Source organism: Micropterus salmoides, unplaced genomic scaffold (assembly GCF_014851395.1).
Source record: "Micropterus salmoides isolate LMB-PRFRI ecotype aquatic unplaced genomic scaffold, ASM1485139v1 Ms_hic_scaffold_1296, whole genome shotgun sequence".
NCBI lineage: Eukaryota > Metazoa > Chordata > Actinopteri > Centrarchiformes > Centrarchidae > Micropterus > Micropterus salmoides.
Genome location: NW_024040370.1, coordinates 9,942 through 27,279, shown reverse-complemented (window position 1 = coordinate 27,279; position 17,338 = coordinate 9,942). Strand labels below are relative to the sequence as shown.

Genomic DNA, 17,338 nt, shown 5'->3' with positions numbered 1-17,338 from the left:
AGGAAAAGTTCAGCTCATTGTTTTTTCACATTAAGACTCCTGTAAGAAGATCATTCAAATTCTACCACCACCACAGAATACTCCTCCCTTTGACGCTAATTGGCAACGTCAGATCCACTTCCCTCCCGATGCCTCACAGTCCACTTCAAAATCCAATGCAAATCCTATCGCAGGCTTGTGCAAGACAATATTGACTGTCACTCACAATTAGGGGAATGAGGCAAGGGGTTAGTGTTCACCAGCAACCTGAGGCAAGTGCAGTCAGCTCCCAAAACACACCCCACAGAATCTGATCAGTGAGTATAATTTCCCAGCAAATATCCCAGGGGTGAGCCACTTACCTTAACAGGAAAGAGGAGATGTTTAACAACCATTCAACTGATAGTCTTTCTATTCATACCTGGTCGGGCTATTGTGTTTGCCTCCGTAAATGTGGCTCCAAAGGGAATGTGATGGAACACGCAGCACTAATCTAAATAGATGTGGAAAATATCCTGCAGTTTGAGACTCCTGTTGTTAACTCTGACTTTAGTAAATGATAGGTCAGTTTTTTCCAGCATGCAACTCACAAGAGTAATTGTCTGTTATGAGTACAAATGGATTTCTGTTTAAAAATGTGGAACATTGCTGGCTAAAGAAAACAGCCCCCGCACTCCCTTTTCCTGCTTTTATGTTAATGCATCAGAATTGTTTAAAAGCTCCTAAGAAACAACAGGCAGAAAATGCAGTAATAACTTTTATTTCTTTTAAAAGCATGCCATTACTCGGCTTTGGTTGTAATGAGATAGTTTGTTTTGATATTTTGCAACAGAAACTGGATGTCTAAGAGCATCTCTTGTTTTTAATGAATTGATTGATGTTGAAATGTCATATATCTTAATTAGATTATGCAAATTATGTATACAAATGACAGCAAAATTTGCATTAAATCTCTGATAAGAAAATACAGCAAAACAAAACAATTAGCAAGATCTTTGGTACTACCACACTCACAGATGATAACACGTGTCAATCAGGTACATTAGCAATGTAGAAACACAGCATAAATGAACTGACCGTTTTTGTCTTTGTAGCCTGCATCTTTTACAGAAACTACTGGTATATCACACATTAACATACAGTACACCAAGTGGTCCACAGCTTTGAGATCATAAAGGTTAACTAATTCTTTAAATCAAGTCAGATCTGAATCTGTCAGCTTGCCAGGCCAAGTCAACATTCAGACAGCTTGCCGTTCCCGAGAGCTGAAGCTGAGAGACATGACAAGGCAGGCAGATAGATGAATAGATGGATGGATTTTGAAGGTCCAGCATCAATCACATGCCAATCCCTAATGCCGTTCCACTCTACCTCCACCAGTGCCACCCTTCACTGTGGAGGCCGACTGTAGTCAAATCCTGCAGGGCCAAAGGGTCCATGTTCTGTCAGTGGCCATGTGCTGTCTCTCAAACCACTGGACAGTTTGTCAAAAGAATACACTGGTCCCAATAGAGCTGGACATTGGTCAGTTTATAGCCCAATCGACTTCAGCACATTCACATGGTACCAAGATTTATCAGATTAACAAACAAGAAAGTAAACCAGAACCATTAATCAAAGGCTGTTGTCGTTTGATATTTATTTTTTCCATTAAGTCAAAACTGATTGCCCCTTCAGAAGAACTCATCACAAATCACCTCTGCTGCACAAAATGTATTACATTGTCTGGACATAATTAAGATTGCAAATTCATCCTTTAATCATTTCGAGTTAAAGGTCCCCCCCCCCAATCCCCTTCTATAGCTGGATCCTTTTAATTTCTAATTCTTTTCCAGAGACAGTGAATGTGCAGAGCTCCAGGTTATTTAGTCTCAGACAGCGGTTTTCTGTCTCTGTTGTCGCCAGAGCCCTGTCGCTCTGGTGTCACACGGCAACACCAAGGAAAATTGTCATTAAGATGGAGTCAGTGTGGTACTGGTGAGAGGAGGGGCGGCACTGCAAGCTTGCTCACAGCAAGGGGGTAATTGTATCAATATGTAAAAATCTCTATCTGTACTGAAGAGTTGTTAATACATTTTTGATCAAATTAAGTCATTGTAGCGTGGAGGAGGAGCAGACACACTGAGAGACGACGCAGGGGTCGTATGTAGTGCCGTGCACAGCTCTGAGCAAGCAAACTCTGCGTGTATCTCAGTGTTTTCTCAAATTGCTTTGGATATGAATGATCATTAGAGGAATGAGAGATTAGACTCATTTCCAGAGGCAATAGCACATGCCCACAGCTGACTTCAATTTCATGTCCCAATAAGACTCCACTGAGGAAATCAAACACTGCTAGCATGTTAAAAGCAAACCTGACGCTGTAGGTTACATCTCAGGAATCCAAACGGCACAAGATCATCTGAGCCTCAGTGACACACTGGTGAGATATGCCGTCAAGCTCTAAACGAATGGCTAATCCACACATGTTCTCACTCACAGATGGATTTGGCTGCAGGATCAAGGACAGTGTGGAGGAGATGGACACTATCCTTGTTGACAGTACCTTGACAAGTGTAATCCCATATAATACACAGTGGATAAACAAAACACCAAGCCAACCGTGCAACCACTGCCCACACTTCCTCTGCTCTGCCTTTGAATTCGACATTCTTTCTGGGTTTCAAACAATATGAAAGAAGTTCAAATCGCAGCTTTACAAACAAGTGCAAAAATGGATACACACTGCCCACTATAATAGGGATACATATTTACATGTATACATAAAAGTAGTAATGGGAACAAACTATCACACAAATCAACAATCACATGCACCTACGCAAATGCATCTATACACAAACAGAGACTCAGACACTCAAAGTACAGCACGTAATCTGAGACACTTGAGTTGCTTTGTAAGAATCAAGCACAACAAAGAATCATAAGAATCACCAGCAAGATTCATCATTCATCAAATTAATCCTTGGCACTCCTCCATTAATACCTTACTTACAGTACCTTCTTAAAATGATACTTTGCATTGCTAACAGTGACACAAAAGAAAATAATGTTGCTTGTTATTGGCTTAGCCCCTCTGACAAGGATCAAGGGATTCAATATCATTTCCAATCAGTAGCCAAACAAGTTATGTGAAGAGCAGGGGTTAAATGAACAGAAGAAGATGAACAGAAAACAATAAATAAACAAAAATAATGACGCAAATTTAAACAACAGGGTTGCCTGCAAAGTGTATCCTTTGACAGTAATGCTGAAATTGATAGCTGAAAATGTTATTAGTCTATTAATAGAACAATATACTTACTATGTGGCCACCACCAAATTAAACTGTCAACACTATTAGCCACCACCAGCAACAACACCTTCTCCATGTTGTGGACCTTGGGGACTTACCCTGATTGCCTGGCTGTAGGGCCCGATGTTGGCTGGGGCCCAGTGGGAAAGGCTCTGGACATGCAGGGCTTCCCTCTGGTGGAAGCAGCCTTCCTCTAGGGGCTCTTTCCAGTCATGGAGCAGGCAGTCCATCTGCAGCAGCTGACCAGCAGGTAGAGGAGCCTGGACACAGACCCTACAAGGAATAGAGTGGAGTAATAAAAGTGCTGCAGAGAAGCAAATGCTTTAGAGTGAGAACCATGTAAAGATGTTCCCTGAGAGAGAAGAAACAGCGGGAAAGGTCTGTATGAGTATTTGCATCTTTACCTGGCTGGAGGGTTTTTGCCAAAGTGTTTCTTATAGACCGTGTTGAGTGGAACAAAGTCTTCCATGCAGCTCACATACAGGTGAAGCAGGATAATGTCCTTCATCTTCCAGCATCTGGTGTCCAACTCACCTGGACATAGGTAACACATTATACTGTAAATCACTGGAGTATAGCAAATTATAGTAACCTAACATACCATAACTGTACTCCATCTTGGCTAAGCCAACTTGTCCATATTTTGTAAATGTTGTGTACCACATATTACAAAACTGGGAGAAGAGCAGTTTGCAGTGTTTACACAGGCAAAATGGTAGGTCTGTGACTAAAAAGAAGTGCTGCATTTGGCTTCAGCACATCCTTGTTTGTAGCTGGTCACCAACTTCATCTAACCAGTTCTTTAACACACATGTTTTTGGTTTACCTCTATAAACTTGTTATTTCATTTTTATTTTATTATTTTACACATTGTTGTAAGAAAATTACCAGTTGTATCTACTACCACTGCATCAGGCAAGGTTGCCAGTGAATAAATACTCATGGAGTCTAAGTCACAGTGTACAGGCATTTACTTGTGTCAAAGTCTCAGGTGTACAGCTGTGCTATACCTACCATTACTGTTCAAACGGTCATTTGAACGCTATCACCATTGTACAAGTTTTTTTTTCTGACACGGAAATCTATTGAAACTGCTTTAAAGTGGTAATGGTGTTTGTCCCCTTCCATAAAGTGCAGTCTAACATAGTATGTGTGCAAATTGTAAGCTTTGGATGCAAGCGCCAGCACACGGGCTCAAAGCAAAGTCTTTCTCCCTACAATCATTTGAAAGAGCTTCAAGTTTGTTTTTCCTTTGCCAACACTAGCGTCTCAGACTACTACGCCCTCATACAAAGAGGTTGTTCATTAAATATTAACTTGTTTAATATTGTCTCTGCACTGTGAAGGCTGTTCAGCCGAACACCACGATAAACATTAAATATGCTTTTCATCTTTCGCTCCTCTTTCTCCATCAAAAAAGAGAAAGAGAAGAAGAAAAAAAGATTCAGATACACTGGAAAAGCGTGCACTTTTAAACTTCTGCAGGGCAAAAACGATAACCCACCCAACATGACTGCACCGTGTGTGTGTGTGTGTGTGTGTTTTAAAAGAGGCTTGGTTTGGGTTAATTTGAAGTGCTTGTCCTTGTTTGGTGGCTAACTCGCTATTCCATTCTTGTGACGGATCGAGTCGCTGACACACAGGGGTTTTGCCTGCTGGACTGACAAGCACTTTTGAATAAGGAACGACTTCTCAAGCTCTGCCACACCTCCTCATGTGTCTTTAGCTAACACAGCAAGGAAAAGGAGTTTTCCCCATATGTTTCTCTCCATTGAATTTTTAGGGCTACAGTAGGGAGTGAAGTACAGTAAGCCCTGCAGAATCTGTGTTAGTGAGCTGCTAAAATCACCCCTGGACAAAGGAATTCTGTATCATCTCCCCTTTATCATATCAAAGATGTAATTTTTATGTGATCGAAGAAAACATGAGTTATTAAAGGTTAGTTTACTTGTGAGTGTCGTTCTGTGTGCCTTTTGCTTCAGCGATTTCAGAGAGGCAAAAAAAAATTTTCTAGTAGCCTCTTGCATTTTTGTAAAAAATATTTAAAAGCATGTCCATAGCTCTGGTATTATATGTTCTTAAAAAGTGTTCTCTCTCTATCAATACTCTCTCTTCCTCACACTTTCCCTTACTTTGCAGCTGTGTGAAAGCTGCCCATGTCTGGCCCTGGATCCCGGGTTCTTGGCTCTGAAGGCCGTTAATGCAACAAATCCACTGATAGCCTCTGGAACTTCTTGGTGAGCAGGATGGAGGGAGACCTGCAGGAAGAGATACAATAATATGAACAGGAAGCGAGTTAGCAGGTTTGGATTTCCGTAAATACTTTGTGCAGTCAGCACTACAAATGGTTGGCTTGATCAAGACTTTTAGAACATACAAAAGAAGTATGTCATTTATTTATTTTTTAAGCAGGGCATGTGCTGTATAAGAAGGTAATTCATGCATATGTGGTTTGTATGTCAAAGGAGACTGTCACAAATACACTGCTGAAATGACAGCTCTTGTCAAACAATCACTCAAAAATACTAGCATTTAGCATCATGATGCTGACCACATGACACAGATTCAGGGAGCACACATGACACACAGATATCATCTTACACACACACACACACACACACACACACACACACACACACACAAATACACATTCAAGCATGCATGTCAGCACGTGCATGTTTCGCCATAAATGAATCTCACCGTGGCCCCGCTGACAACTAAGGTCACAATTTGATGTAAATTCTTGCTGGTTGTCTTCAGCTTGATCAGCATATTCCACCTCCTCAGTCATCTTGTCAATGGCGTTCTGGCAAGGACAACTACCATGGGGCAAAGCTCTTGCCACCACATCCTGCAAATAAAGCACCACAGGGAATACATCAGGCCAAACGCCCACCAAAGAGCACTGAGCCTTTTGCAAAGATAGACAAAATGCTGTATAATTAACCAGTCTTTTTCAGATACCCCACCAAGCGGGTTGTGTTTGTCAGTCTTTCATGACAAGGGCCCAGACACACATAACTTCAAGGTGAATGAATATGAAACAACATGCTAACATATTCCTAGTTCGGGCGAATAGTGAGCGGTGTTTTCTGATACTGTAGATTCAATCATGCTGGCTGTCAGTCAAAACTCATGACTGGATGGGTTAGACATGTTTTGGATTTCAGTTTTTTTCTTCTGTTTACTTATACTTTGCCTCAACACTCTGCTACTTCTTTAAATAACAAATCATTACCATTCTCTGAGGCACACATATTACCTGCCAAATTCGGTGTCACACATTTAAATACATATTTCATATCTCCTCAACGCCCCCCCTCGCCCTCCCAACACTGATTCACCCCCCATCTGCTGTCAACTGCATTAGGCCATATGATAATCAAATTAATTATACTTCAGCCCCTCTCTCCTGGCCAGCATGAAAAATAGCTTGACTAGCATTAACGGAGGGCAAATGATGGTGGTCCATCCCCACCCCCTGAGCCCGGTGCAGTTTCCTCTAGTGCTGGTGTCACCGCAGATCTGTCACCCTGACGAGAAGAGCTTCAGAAGGCTGAACCAGGGCAGGTTCTCCCCTGGTTGCCCCCCCCCCATCTACCCTCCCCTCGTAGGCCCTGGATCTCCCTGCTCTTCCCCCAGAAACCTAGGGGGGGCTACAGGGTCTGCGGGAGCGTGTGAGCGTCTGTGTGTGTTTGTGTGATGGGGGTGGTAGCGGCAGTGTGGGGAGTGAAAAAATATATAGCTGTAGGGAGTGAGGCTGCAGGGTCACGGAGGTTGTGGGATGGGGGTATGTTTTCTGTCCGTAACAGTCTCAGCCCCCACCCAAACACACAAGGCTACAAACAGAACACGCATTCTCTTGCATACAAAGGAATCAAACGTACACATTATTATGCAAAAAAATACACGCGCAAATCACATGCTTTACCCTGGAAACATGTTAAGCTAGATGCGAGTAGCATCCCTCAGTGTAATCCTTACAGTCTTAACTCGCTGCAACAAACATAATGGCACACAAGTAGCACCTCCTGTTGCCAGTAACACTCATTGGCTAGTAGGTGTTTTATTAAACCAGACAATTTTAATCAGAGTAATTAAAAGTACACATAAATTAGCCCAATGTCTTTATCACTGAATTCCAATTTAAGGATTATAAAGTCGTCTGTTCTTGCAGGGAAAGTAAAGCATTCTGAAGTGTCACCCTTCTTGTCTGTGAAGCCCCAATCAGCTCCTTCTAATATACCAAAAGCCAATTCCTACTGCCTCCCCGCAACCCCCGCCTGTGCCCGCTTAGCCAGCTACCTGAATGCAAAGCGCCTTAATGTGAGCAGACATGTTTATTAAGCTGAGCCTAGTTTCAGGCTGCAGTGAATATTGCAGATGTCAAAGTAGGCCATGTGGGGCTAGAGGAGAGAGAGCGAGGGATGAAGAGAGACCGAGAGCAAGAGTGTGCGAGAGAGAGAGACAGAGTGAGAGAGGCCCTATGGAGGTTTGATCTGAATCCTGCCCTACAGTGCTGTGTTTCTCTTCTGCTCGACAAAGTTATCAGACACCAAGAGGTTTTGTTCTTGTATTTGTTTTGCCCTCAGAGTGGTTTTAAAGTAATCAACCACGAAGTGACTCCAACTTTTGTTGTAAAATCATTGACTCAGCATTGAAGAGCATTGATCTTACTTGCAAAACTACACTCATGGATTCCTTCAGAAGTTTGATTCACCTTGTCTTTGCTCTCGGTGTGCATCTCGGTGAAGCGCAGGTAGCCAACTGGAGCGAAGGCATCTGCTGAGTGGATCACTGTCTCTGCCGCATCACTGCATGCACACACACATACAAATAAAAACTTTCATATAAAGTGGTGCTGGCAAAAAAACCATCACTTTTCTGAACTTACAACAGCCACATGCATGAAAAAGTGTAATTGAGTTCTGATGCAGACAAATTCTTGTAAGTTTATGTTGCTTTACTCACATAACTATCTTCCTTTGGAAGAGCGGGCAATCAAGGGTGAAGGTTTCATATTCACCTCCTTCTCCACAAATATGAACTCCATACATCTGGGAGAGCTAATCAGGGAAAACAAAACACCATATTAAAATAATTAATATGGTGTACAATAACATATACTTAATATATAAAATTAAATGTTAAAGTGAAAGAAAAATGTATTTCTCTGCAGTAATAAGCATTGACTTTGACAGATTATGCACTTCAAGATGTTTTAATACTTTGAACATGATCATCAGGAAACCTGACTTGTGAGCAAATGTTGTACACATGGAAATAGTGTAGAGAGTAAACCAGGTTGTGACCTGTTTCAGATAGGGCTCCATGTCAGCCAGAGGTTTTCCTAAGTGCTTCTCTGGATCCAGGCCTGGCACCCACGTGGGAAACGGACACAGGGACATACAAACATACACACAGCGATACACAAAGACAAAAATACACACATAAACACCATTTCACACAGACACACGTATGGAAAGAGAGAGACAGAGAGGTCTGATCAGGAACAGAGAACAGTGATTCAAGATGACAGGCTGGGGAGGTTTACGGGCAGCCGCACAAACACACACGTAAACCTGCACCCTGGATCTATTTGTTTTACTTTGCAAGTAGTGTACACAGATCTCTTCGGGTAAGGGCAACAGTTTTCAATTGCTGGCCGCAGACCCCCGCCACCCCCTCGCCCGCTGCCCCCTCATCTAGTTCCCTTTGAGAATATAAACTCTGGAAAGAGATCCTGTTTATTTGCCTTTTCCCTCCCCTTCCCCTGAAATGGTGCATGGAAGTGACTCACAACCATGGGAGAGAAAAGAAGGAGGGGAAAGAAGGTTCGAGGAGAGCTTTGTATGAATACCCGGTGGTGCCACACACCCAAAATACAAACTCACTGCACCCTCAGTCCCCAGACAAAAAAAAAACTACAACTACAAAACTAACCAAAAAGTATACTTGTAGAAAAAAAGAAAAACAGCCCATTGTCATTACCTCCTGCGCTTTCAGTAAGATATCTAAATCAAGACCATAAACTCACCCAAAGATTAGCATTTTGATCAGTCCTATTAAGGGATTATGTACATATTAGCAAGAAACAGTGAACACTTCATTCAGTTTGTTGAGCGTTGAAGAGTTTTACTCCTTTGTGACACTAAACCCCGATTTTGTCTTTCAGAAGCCGGCTCCTGATGGCACCACGCTGAACTCCATCTCACCTTGTAAACAACTCCTTTCACAAAGAAAGCGCAGCCTACGTGTCCCTACTGTACATTCTTCACTGTTCCGACAAAAAACAAAAGCCCTGAGTACCAGGTGTTTCTACAAAGAATACAACAGTAAAAACATAACAGGACATGAACGTAAAATGCTAAATTTTAGGAAATTCCAAACCATGTAGTTATATGATCCTGCGACTATGTTTAGCGTAACAAAGCCCTGATGGTTATCTAAAAATATGAGGGCAAAGTTACCAGACCCAAACAATTACATCTTAATGGTCACTGGTGAAGGCTTGCCTTATTCTCCAACGTTTTCCATTTCCTTTTTCTGTTGCTGCCTATTAACTGATTGACATAATAATTAACAAGTTACTGATGACCTATACAAAGTGACGTGCAGTTGTGACAGTAATGCCATCGAAATAAGAAAGATATGCTGAATTGTCCTTAATAATGTCTCTGAAAATCCAATATAGCTCCTCTATTCCGAGACATTGCATGGTCCTGTTCAGTGGCACGTTCATGTGTTTAATTAAGGAAAGAAAGTTAATCGTAATGTGAAAACCTCTCCTCTCTCATGGCCTGACAACCTCAAAGGTTAACGTGTCATCCGTGTGCCCCATGGGGAGCACTGGATGGGAGATAAGAGGAAGGGGAGAGGAGACGTGAAGGAAGGACGTCGCATCCCATCCTGGGTTCATCTTAATCCCAGCTGTGTCTCTCCTCCGGGCCCCGGTGGTCCAGCACTACGGAGGAGAGACGGAGGGGCCGCAGCGGAGGGAGGGAGGGTAGAGAGAGTGTGGAGGGAGAGAATGAGCAGGCCCTTATTCTCTTCCCAGGGGATCTGTGGTCTTAATTAGTGTGAGAATATCTAATCTCAACATCCTCTCATCTTAACCCTGCCACAAAGGTAATAAGGAGGGAGGAAAAAAAAGCATTAAAATTCAATCCCATTTAAATATCCTCTTTAATTAGTCATGCCTTTTAACAAATTTTAATAATTGGCTCTAAATTGCTGAGGGGATGCCACGTTTTTTAATATGTTCATTAACTTCCCTGCTCTTAAATAATATATGATACATGATTTGATATTTACAAGGAGGGAAGAGGATGATGGAAATTTGGGAAGACAGGAGTGAGTGATAAAATGATACAAAGATGGCATTAAGGTGGAAGCATTTCTCCCAAGACCACTTAGCACTTGTATGAGTGTTTTCTTAATCGATGTTCCTGACTGACTTAAGGTTACTGAAACGGTCTGGAAATGAGGCTAGCTGGAATGAGCTTGCACTTGTACAATACATGCCTTGAGAAGTCTTTGAGTAGCCACCGGTGTGAGCCTTCAGCAATCTCACACCACTCATTTACATGATCTTCACATCTCCGTCTCCTCTGAACCTGTTTTACAACTTGACCTAAACCCAATTACCTAACCTCATTATGCCACATTAAACCCAAATAAGCCCACTAGAAGCTGCCATTAGTCTGCCGCCAGAGACAGCAAGACCGCACTTTGGAGAGAGAGGAGCTTCCCTGCGAGAGACTGAGAGGGATGGCTCTCCTTTAAAACGGCTTTTTACCTTGGTATTATACTATAAAACTCCAATTAAATTCAGTGAACTTTAAAACCAGGGAGTCCAGTAATGAGGGAGAGCATTTTTTAAAAACCTTGTTGACATTTAGTGGGTTGAAATTAGCGAAGAATAAAAAGTTAACCAGGAAGCCAAGAGCCATTTAGACATTAAAGTTAGTTGTTATATTGAGATATGAAGAAGAAACACTGTAAACACTTATGTTTAAAAGTTTATGCAGAACATTAGAAGTACAAGTTAACAATAAAGCAGAAAGCTTACAACAAGTGAAATGTGGAAAAACCTTTGATTCTGCTATTTTTTTTTTTTAAATCACTTTTTCAAGTTAGTTCTTGGACCAAAAGCCAAAGCTTTCAGATAAAAAAATATATTCTCCTTCTGAACTCTACCAAAAATTCTCTTGCTTCTACCCTGATAGAAGTAAATGGCAATTATTTCCAGAGCACACTTTTGCACTAATTCTTTTTAACAATCAAGATTGGCCTTTCTCCACCTTGAAGAAGTTGATTCATTTAAACCCACAGCAGAGAGTTACCTATTTAATTGAAACTGGATGTGATTTTGCTTACTGAGCCTAATGCTAAATTAAAAGCCAAGAGATTCTAGATACTGTCTGAGCTGAGCGCAGTATCGCAGACATCCACGGGTTGTCTTGAGATCTGGCATGCCAGCTGACAGCTCGGCTTTAATCCCTGCCTTCAGAGAGAAAAGGCAGAGAAAATTGGATTCATGATGTGTAACATTGTAGCCTTTAAATGGATGAAATGAGCATCTCCTCCCTAGTAGGTGAGCTGCATCAGCCTTTAAACAACGCTCTCAAAGGCCCCCACCAAAACAATAGCTGTTCACTATCACCTAATCTTTGCAAGAGAGAGAGAGAGAGAGAGAGAGAGAGAGAGAGAGAGAGAGAGAGAGAGAGAGAGAGAGAGAGAGAGAGAGAGAGAGAGAGAGAGAGAGAGAGAAGAAAGAAAGAAGGGGTGGGAGGCGGCACCGTACAAAGGATGATAAGATTTAGGTTATACGTGAAATTTGTCAGGCTCTTATCTGAGATTCAGCGTTTGTGAACGGAATAGTAGGCAGCAAGAAATGTAACAATCACATCAAGATGAAATCTTTTCTGTCCAACAAATCAAAAAGCAGAAACTGGGAGGACCATACCATACTTAACCAGACAAAATTAACATGTGTGTGTATATACACATATATTATATATATATATATATATATATATATATATATATATATATATATATACACACACACACACATATATATATAATAAGTGCTCTACAGTGGTACAGGAAATGTCAACAGCAGATAACATGAGTTGATTGACTGAAATGACTAAAAGTTATAAACAGTAGGTCATTAAAAAAAACTGGTTGGCAAAAACTTTTGCATTCTTTTCAATGAAGAACGCTTATTAAATTTCCCATTCATTGACTTTCACATTGAAAAAAAAATCTGTAAATTTTCTTTGATGTCACTGAACATTAATGGACCTTTAGGTATACATTAAATTATATTCCGTGCTCTTAAGTGGCTGAGATGATCAGGGAAAGCAAATTTGTGACATAAATTCCCTTCTTCATAGCACAAAGGCAAATGTTTGTGTGAAGGGTAAAAGATCATGCAGTGATAAAAGCTTTTCCGGCGGATAGACCTTCATTTCACACATGCCAAATATCTCTGGAGCTGAGGACCAATTAACCGCTGAACCTGTGCCCCCACATACACCTGCACTAATCAATCAATTAACTAATTACATGAATATTTAATACTAGCTTTGGGAATTGCCAATTACAACGGTTAGCTGAAGAGATACTGCATTATAAAAGGGACAGTTTCCCAACAAATATATGCAATTCCCTTCCAGAGAAATGCTTTTTTTTGCTAATTAGAAGCACATTGTGACATTCATAGGCTTAGACTCAAGTAGTTGAACTTCCTTCACTACATGCAATTTGGCATCTTCAAAGACTAAAATCCTCTTTCTCTCATTTGTGGTTTTAGGCTGCCATCAGCACGCAAATGAACACTTCTGGAGAATTCACTTAGAGGATCATCCTGCATTTGGACAGCTGTCTTTTCACTACAGGGATTTGTCATCAAGGAATATATCCTCCTGTAAGAAAGAAAAATTTTTTTTTTCTTTATCCATTCACTGCTAATTTCCACCTGTCTTTCTGAGTGCCTAATGAAGGAATATTAATCTTGAATGACTTCTCACTATTCAGAGCCCACCAAAACCCATTTCATACTACCACAGAATATCATAAGCTGTTTTGGCTGTCAGTTCAGATGCAGACTTAACCTTTGCCCTGTGAGAGTTGTTTTTTTTCTCCTCCTGAGGTCTGCACTAGTAAATCCCTCCAAATCTCTTTCTCTCGCTCACACACACATGTGCAAACACCAAAGGCCACCAGGTACGCCCTTCTGTCACCCAATCTCCCCTAAACAGCACACCTCACTGCTCAGACCTACTCCCACCAAACCTGCAATTATATAAGTGCTTGGTAAAATGTCTTGGGCGCTTGCACCCCTATTCAATTCTCTCCTTTCAAATTACCACTGCCTCGGGACAGGTGAGGAGTCACGAGTGATAAGATCTTTCCTTTTTACCTGTAGCCAAAACACACATGCCCACATACTCACACAATAGTGGGAGAGCAAGATCCACACTCGGGGTGATTTTCCTTTCTAATTATAATCTTTCAAAAAATGTAGAGAATTTGCTTTTAGACAAAGTTGTGTTTAGAGAAGAAAGCTTACAAGGTGACTGAGGTCTTTAAGGTGCGGTTTTTATTCCAGGAGGGTAATTTGACATTATGATTGATCAATTAATGTTAAATACAGACTTAGATCGTATCTGGTTTCAAACGTAATGGAAATAAAACTTAATTTTCACTGGTAAACAATAATTAACATCCCACAGAATACCAGGGGGGAAAGTCTTGAGAACATTGATTCTGACCTCATCTCTCTTCTGACGGACATCTGACAAGTAGTATTACTTATTACCAAAAAGTCCTTTATCATGCGACCATTAAAAATGAGAAATGGGTCCGGCAAATAAAGCCCCAAAGATAAATGGCTTGACAAGTGCATTCCATGAGAGGTTATTTGAGCAGCGTTGAAAGCCATGCAGAGTGTCTTGAACGTGCTGCTCACCTCTGCAGGTCATCAGTCAGCCATGGACCCCTTTTCGACTGATTGCTACCAAAGGTGACAACAAGCACTTAACAGCACGTAAACAGTGTCTACATGATGATCTTTCACCATGAGTAGTTTGAGTGTAAAAAGAACCATTTTTAGCTGTAATTATCATTTATCACCGACACTGTCAAAAGGGATCCGGCTGCACTGTCAAGTAGATGCAGGTAGGGATCTTAACATCATGTACCCGAGAAAAGAAAAAGAAAACTTTTTTTTTTTTACTCTCTCCTGTTATTCAGTAATCTGATCTTCCTATCCTCGGGCTCCAAAACAGGCAGGTAGAGAGCAGGTGACACCACATTAACCTCTACCATCAGTGCTGAAGCAGTTGAAGAACGCAAATGAGAGATTTTAATCTTCACTTCACGGACCATGTATTGTGAACTATGCACGAGCAGAGAATGCAGTGTTTCTCTCAGACAATGGGGACATGCGTCGCTTATTGACAGGTTGCATTAATGTGCGGGGCAATCACCTATGATTATTTCTCAACTGCCAACCCTCCCCCTTCCTCCACCCACCCACTCAGTACCACAGCGCACTTCTCTCACCACTCCTCGCTCTGTGCGTCTTATCTTTTTATATTGTTCTCTGCTTCAATACCTTCGCCGCTGGCACAAGTCTCAACACCGCTGCTAAGCCACAGATTAATGATTAGGGCATTACTCTGCTAGTCTCTCTGTTTCTCTCTGGTTACACCTCCCTTTCCACCCCTCCTATCCTTCACTTATCCAAATTCTGTCTGTCCGATCCCCATGCCAAACACCACTTAACCAACGTGGCACCTCCAGAGAAAGTAAAAAGAGAGTGAAGTAAAAAGCATGAACAGAAGGGAGGGGACATCTGAATGCTCACCAGCTGCACACAAAAGAGTGAGACACAAACTCACCGAAGGCGGCGACTTTGATGAGGATAGCATGGAGGTCAGATGATATCATCTCAGAGAGCAGGGACTCTTGGTCTTGGCGCCACAGGTAAGCCAGAGGCTGCAAACCTAGCCGCAAACATCTGGGGAACAGGTGAAAGGGCAGATGAAGAGCAGTAGGTTGTAGAAAGAGGATAAGCGGTTAATAGTGAATATATGCCAGCTTCAGAACAACTTCAAAGCCAACTGGGCTGGGCAACTTTTCCATTTGTGGGAAGGCTGCCACCCTGATAGGCTCATAGAACATGCTCCCACCTGCCACATCTGCCAGTGGCTTTATTCAAAGACAAGACAAACACAAAAACTCTATCTTAAGCTGTGGCTTGTCACATAAACTCATCCACAGCAGGTAACTGGAGCCAAAAAGTCTGCACACAAATGTCTACTGCTCAAGAAATGCCTGAGATGTTTATGTGTATGCATCTAGTGAGGGAAAACAATAGCTGACTGACAGCAGGATTTGTTAATAAGAAGAGAGCTTTTGTCCTGCAATGTGTCCAGTCTGTATAAGTTTAGAACACAGGAGAACAAAGAGAGAGGACGGAAGGCAAAGAAAAACAGACAGAAAGAATAAAACAAGAACAAGAATAAGAAAGACATATGGCTATCTGTGTCACAAGGAAACCATCTCATCTTTCTGCCAATAAGCCTGCTATGTTTCACCCATAATGGGAGAGTGCATTTCTTCTATGAACAAAATCACATGACAGTTATGAAACTATCAGTTTCTTTCCTTTTCTTGAAATCAGTGCTCCATAAAAACAGAGCTAGTCTAAATAAAATGGCATAAACAAAACTCAATGTGTATATGTGTGTGTGTGTGTGTGTGTGTGTGTATGTGTTTAAACAAAACTCAGTCCAAGTTTGGAACACACAGTGAGGTAAAGACTACAGAGGATGTACTCTTTTCCTTCAGTGGACCACAGAGTGTGCGTCATTCGAGTTCAGAGGCCTAAACGCAGAGGGTGTGTGCACTTTAGTTACTAAGTGTATTCTGGATAATAAGGGTGGGTGTTTCTTCAACGTACACGTTTTCCACACGGATCCTCTGGTATTCGGAGAGAATGGCCCCTACAGACACAGCTTCAACACCCTCCTTTTCCTGTGGGGAGAAAAGGTGAAGGAAACGTAACCACAAAGATTTCTCGCCTTTTCCATTATATAGTCTGCGCAACGTGCATTGAAAAGGCAATATGATGTCACTGTCCCATGGGGCCAGATACTCCTCGCTCACCTACAATGGCATCCCAAAGTGTTATCTGAAAACCACACAAACACATGTAAACATACACACACACACACAGACTGATACAGCAATACTGTGGGGATGTTTACTCTCTGGTCGCATCAAGGCCTTTATGGTCTGGCCCATTTCCCCAGGAGGTTTGTGTAAATGGCTCATGTGAGTGAACGTGTGTGTTTATGCGTACATGTGAGTGTGTGACTGGAGGCACCAGCACAACTAGAGGCAGTTCCTGGACCTTATCAGCAGTCTGAGAGGGAGATGAGCATGTTTGGCCGCAGCTTCCATCCTCTACACACCCAGCTGGAAGACAGAACTGCAGTGACAACTTGGAAGTATCAGTGGAGCATTGTGTCTGTGAGTGGCATCTATCTTTAATATTGCTGAGGGCTAATCTAATTGCTTTTCATATCATATTCATATTTCAGAAACACTGAGACAACTATGCACTCGAGAGATCCTGACACGGCCTTGAGATGCGATCAATCTTCTCTCGCGGAAAACAGGCATGATCTGGAGTGACACAAGCGAACAAACATACATAGGTGCAAGCAAACGGTGCATGCTCACACCCATATATACGTAGACATACATGCACAACCCCCGTTCCCTACCTTTGTGCCCCTCCCCTACAGACACACACCTGCAGATTCATTAGAACATTACATGGGCTGTAATCAGAACGAGAGGCAAGGGTAGAAGCAGTGGAGGGATGCACAAGTCTCCAGTAAATTACCTTGTAGCCATTATCAATTTCCCTGGCTACTGGTCCTTAAGATAACCCCCCCACCCCCCCCCCGTCTCCCTGTGGTCCCTTCCTGCAATTTTTCTCTGCCTGATAAACATGCTGATTAAAGCGAACAGCGTGTAAAC

General features: G+C 42.0%; 1 protein-coding gene across 1 annotated transcript; it reads right to left on the bottom strand.

Moving 5' to 3' along the window:
* Positions 1-724: 724 nt before the first annotated feature.
* Positions 725-16,324, bottom strand: LOC119900178 (diphthine--ammonia ligase-like; the record flags this gene model as incomplete). The annotated part of the gene is made up of 9 exons (XM_038714937.1): positions 725-3,544; positions 3,676-3,805; positions 5,404-5,529; positions 5,972-6,122; positions 7,992-8,085; positions 8,243-8,337; positions 8,584-8,645; positions 15,187-15,305; positions 16,251-16,324. Coding segments are annotated over 9 exons (1,080 nt in total), but the record flags the coding sequence as incomplete, so codon positions are not given.
* Between the last annotated feature and the right edge of the window lie 1,014 nt (positions 16,325-17,338).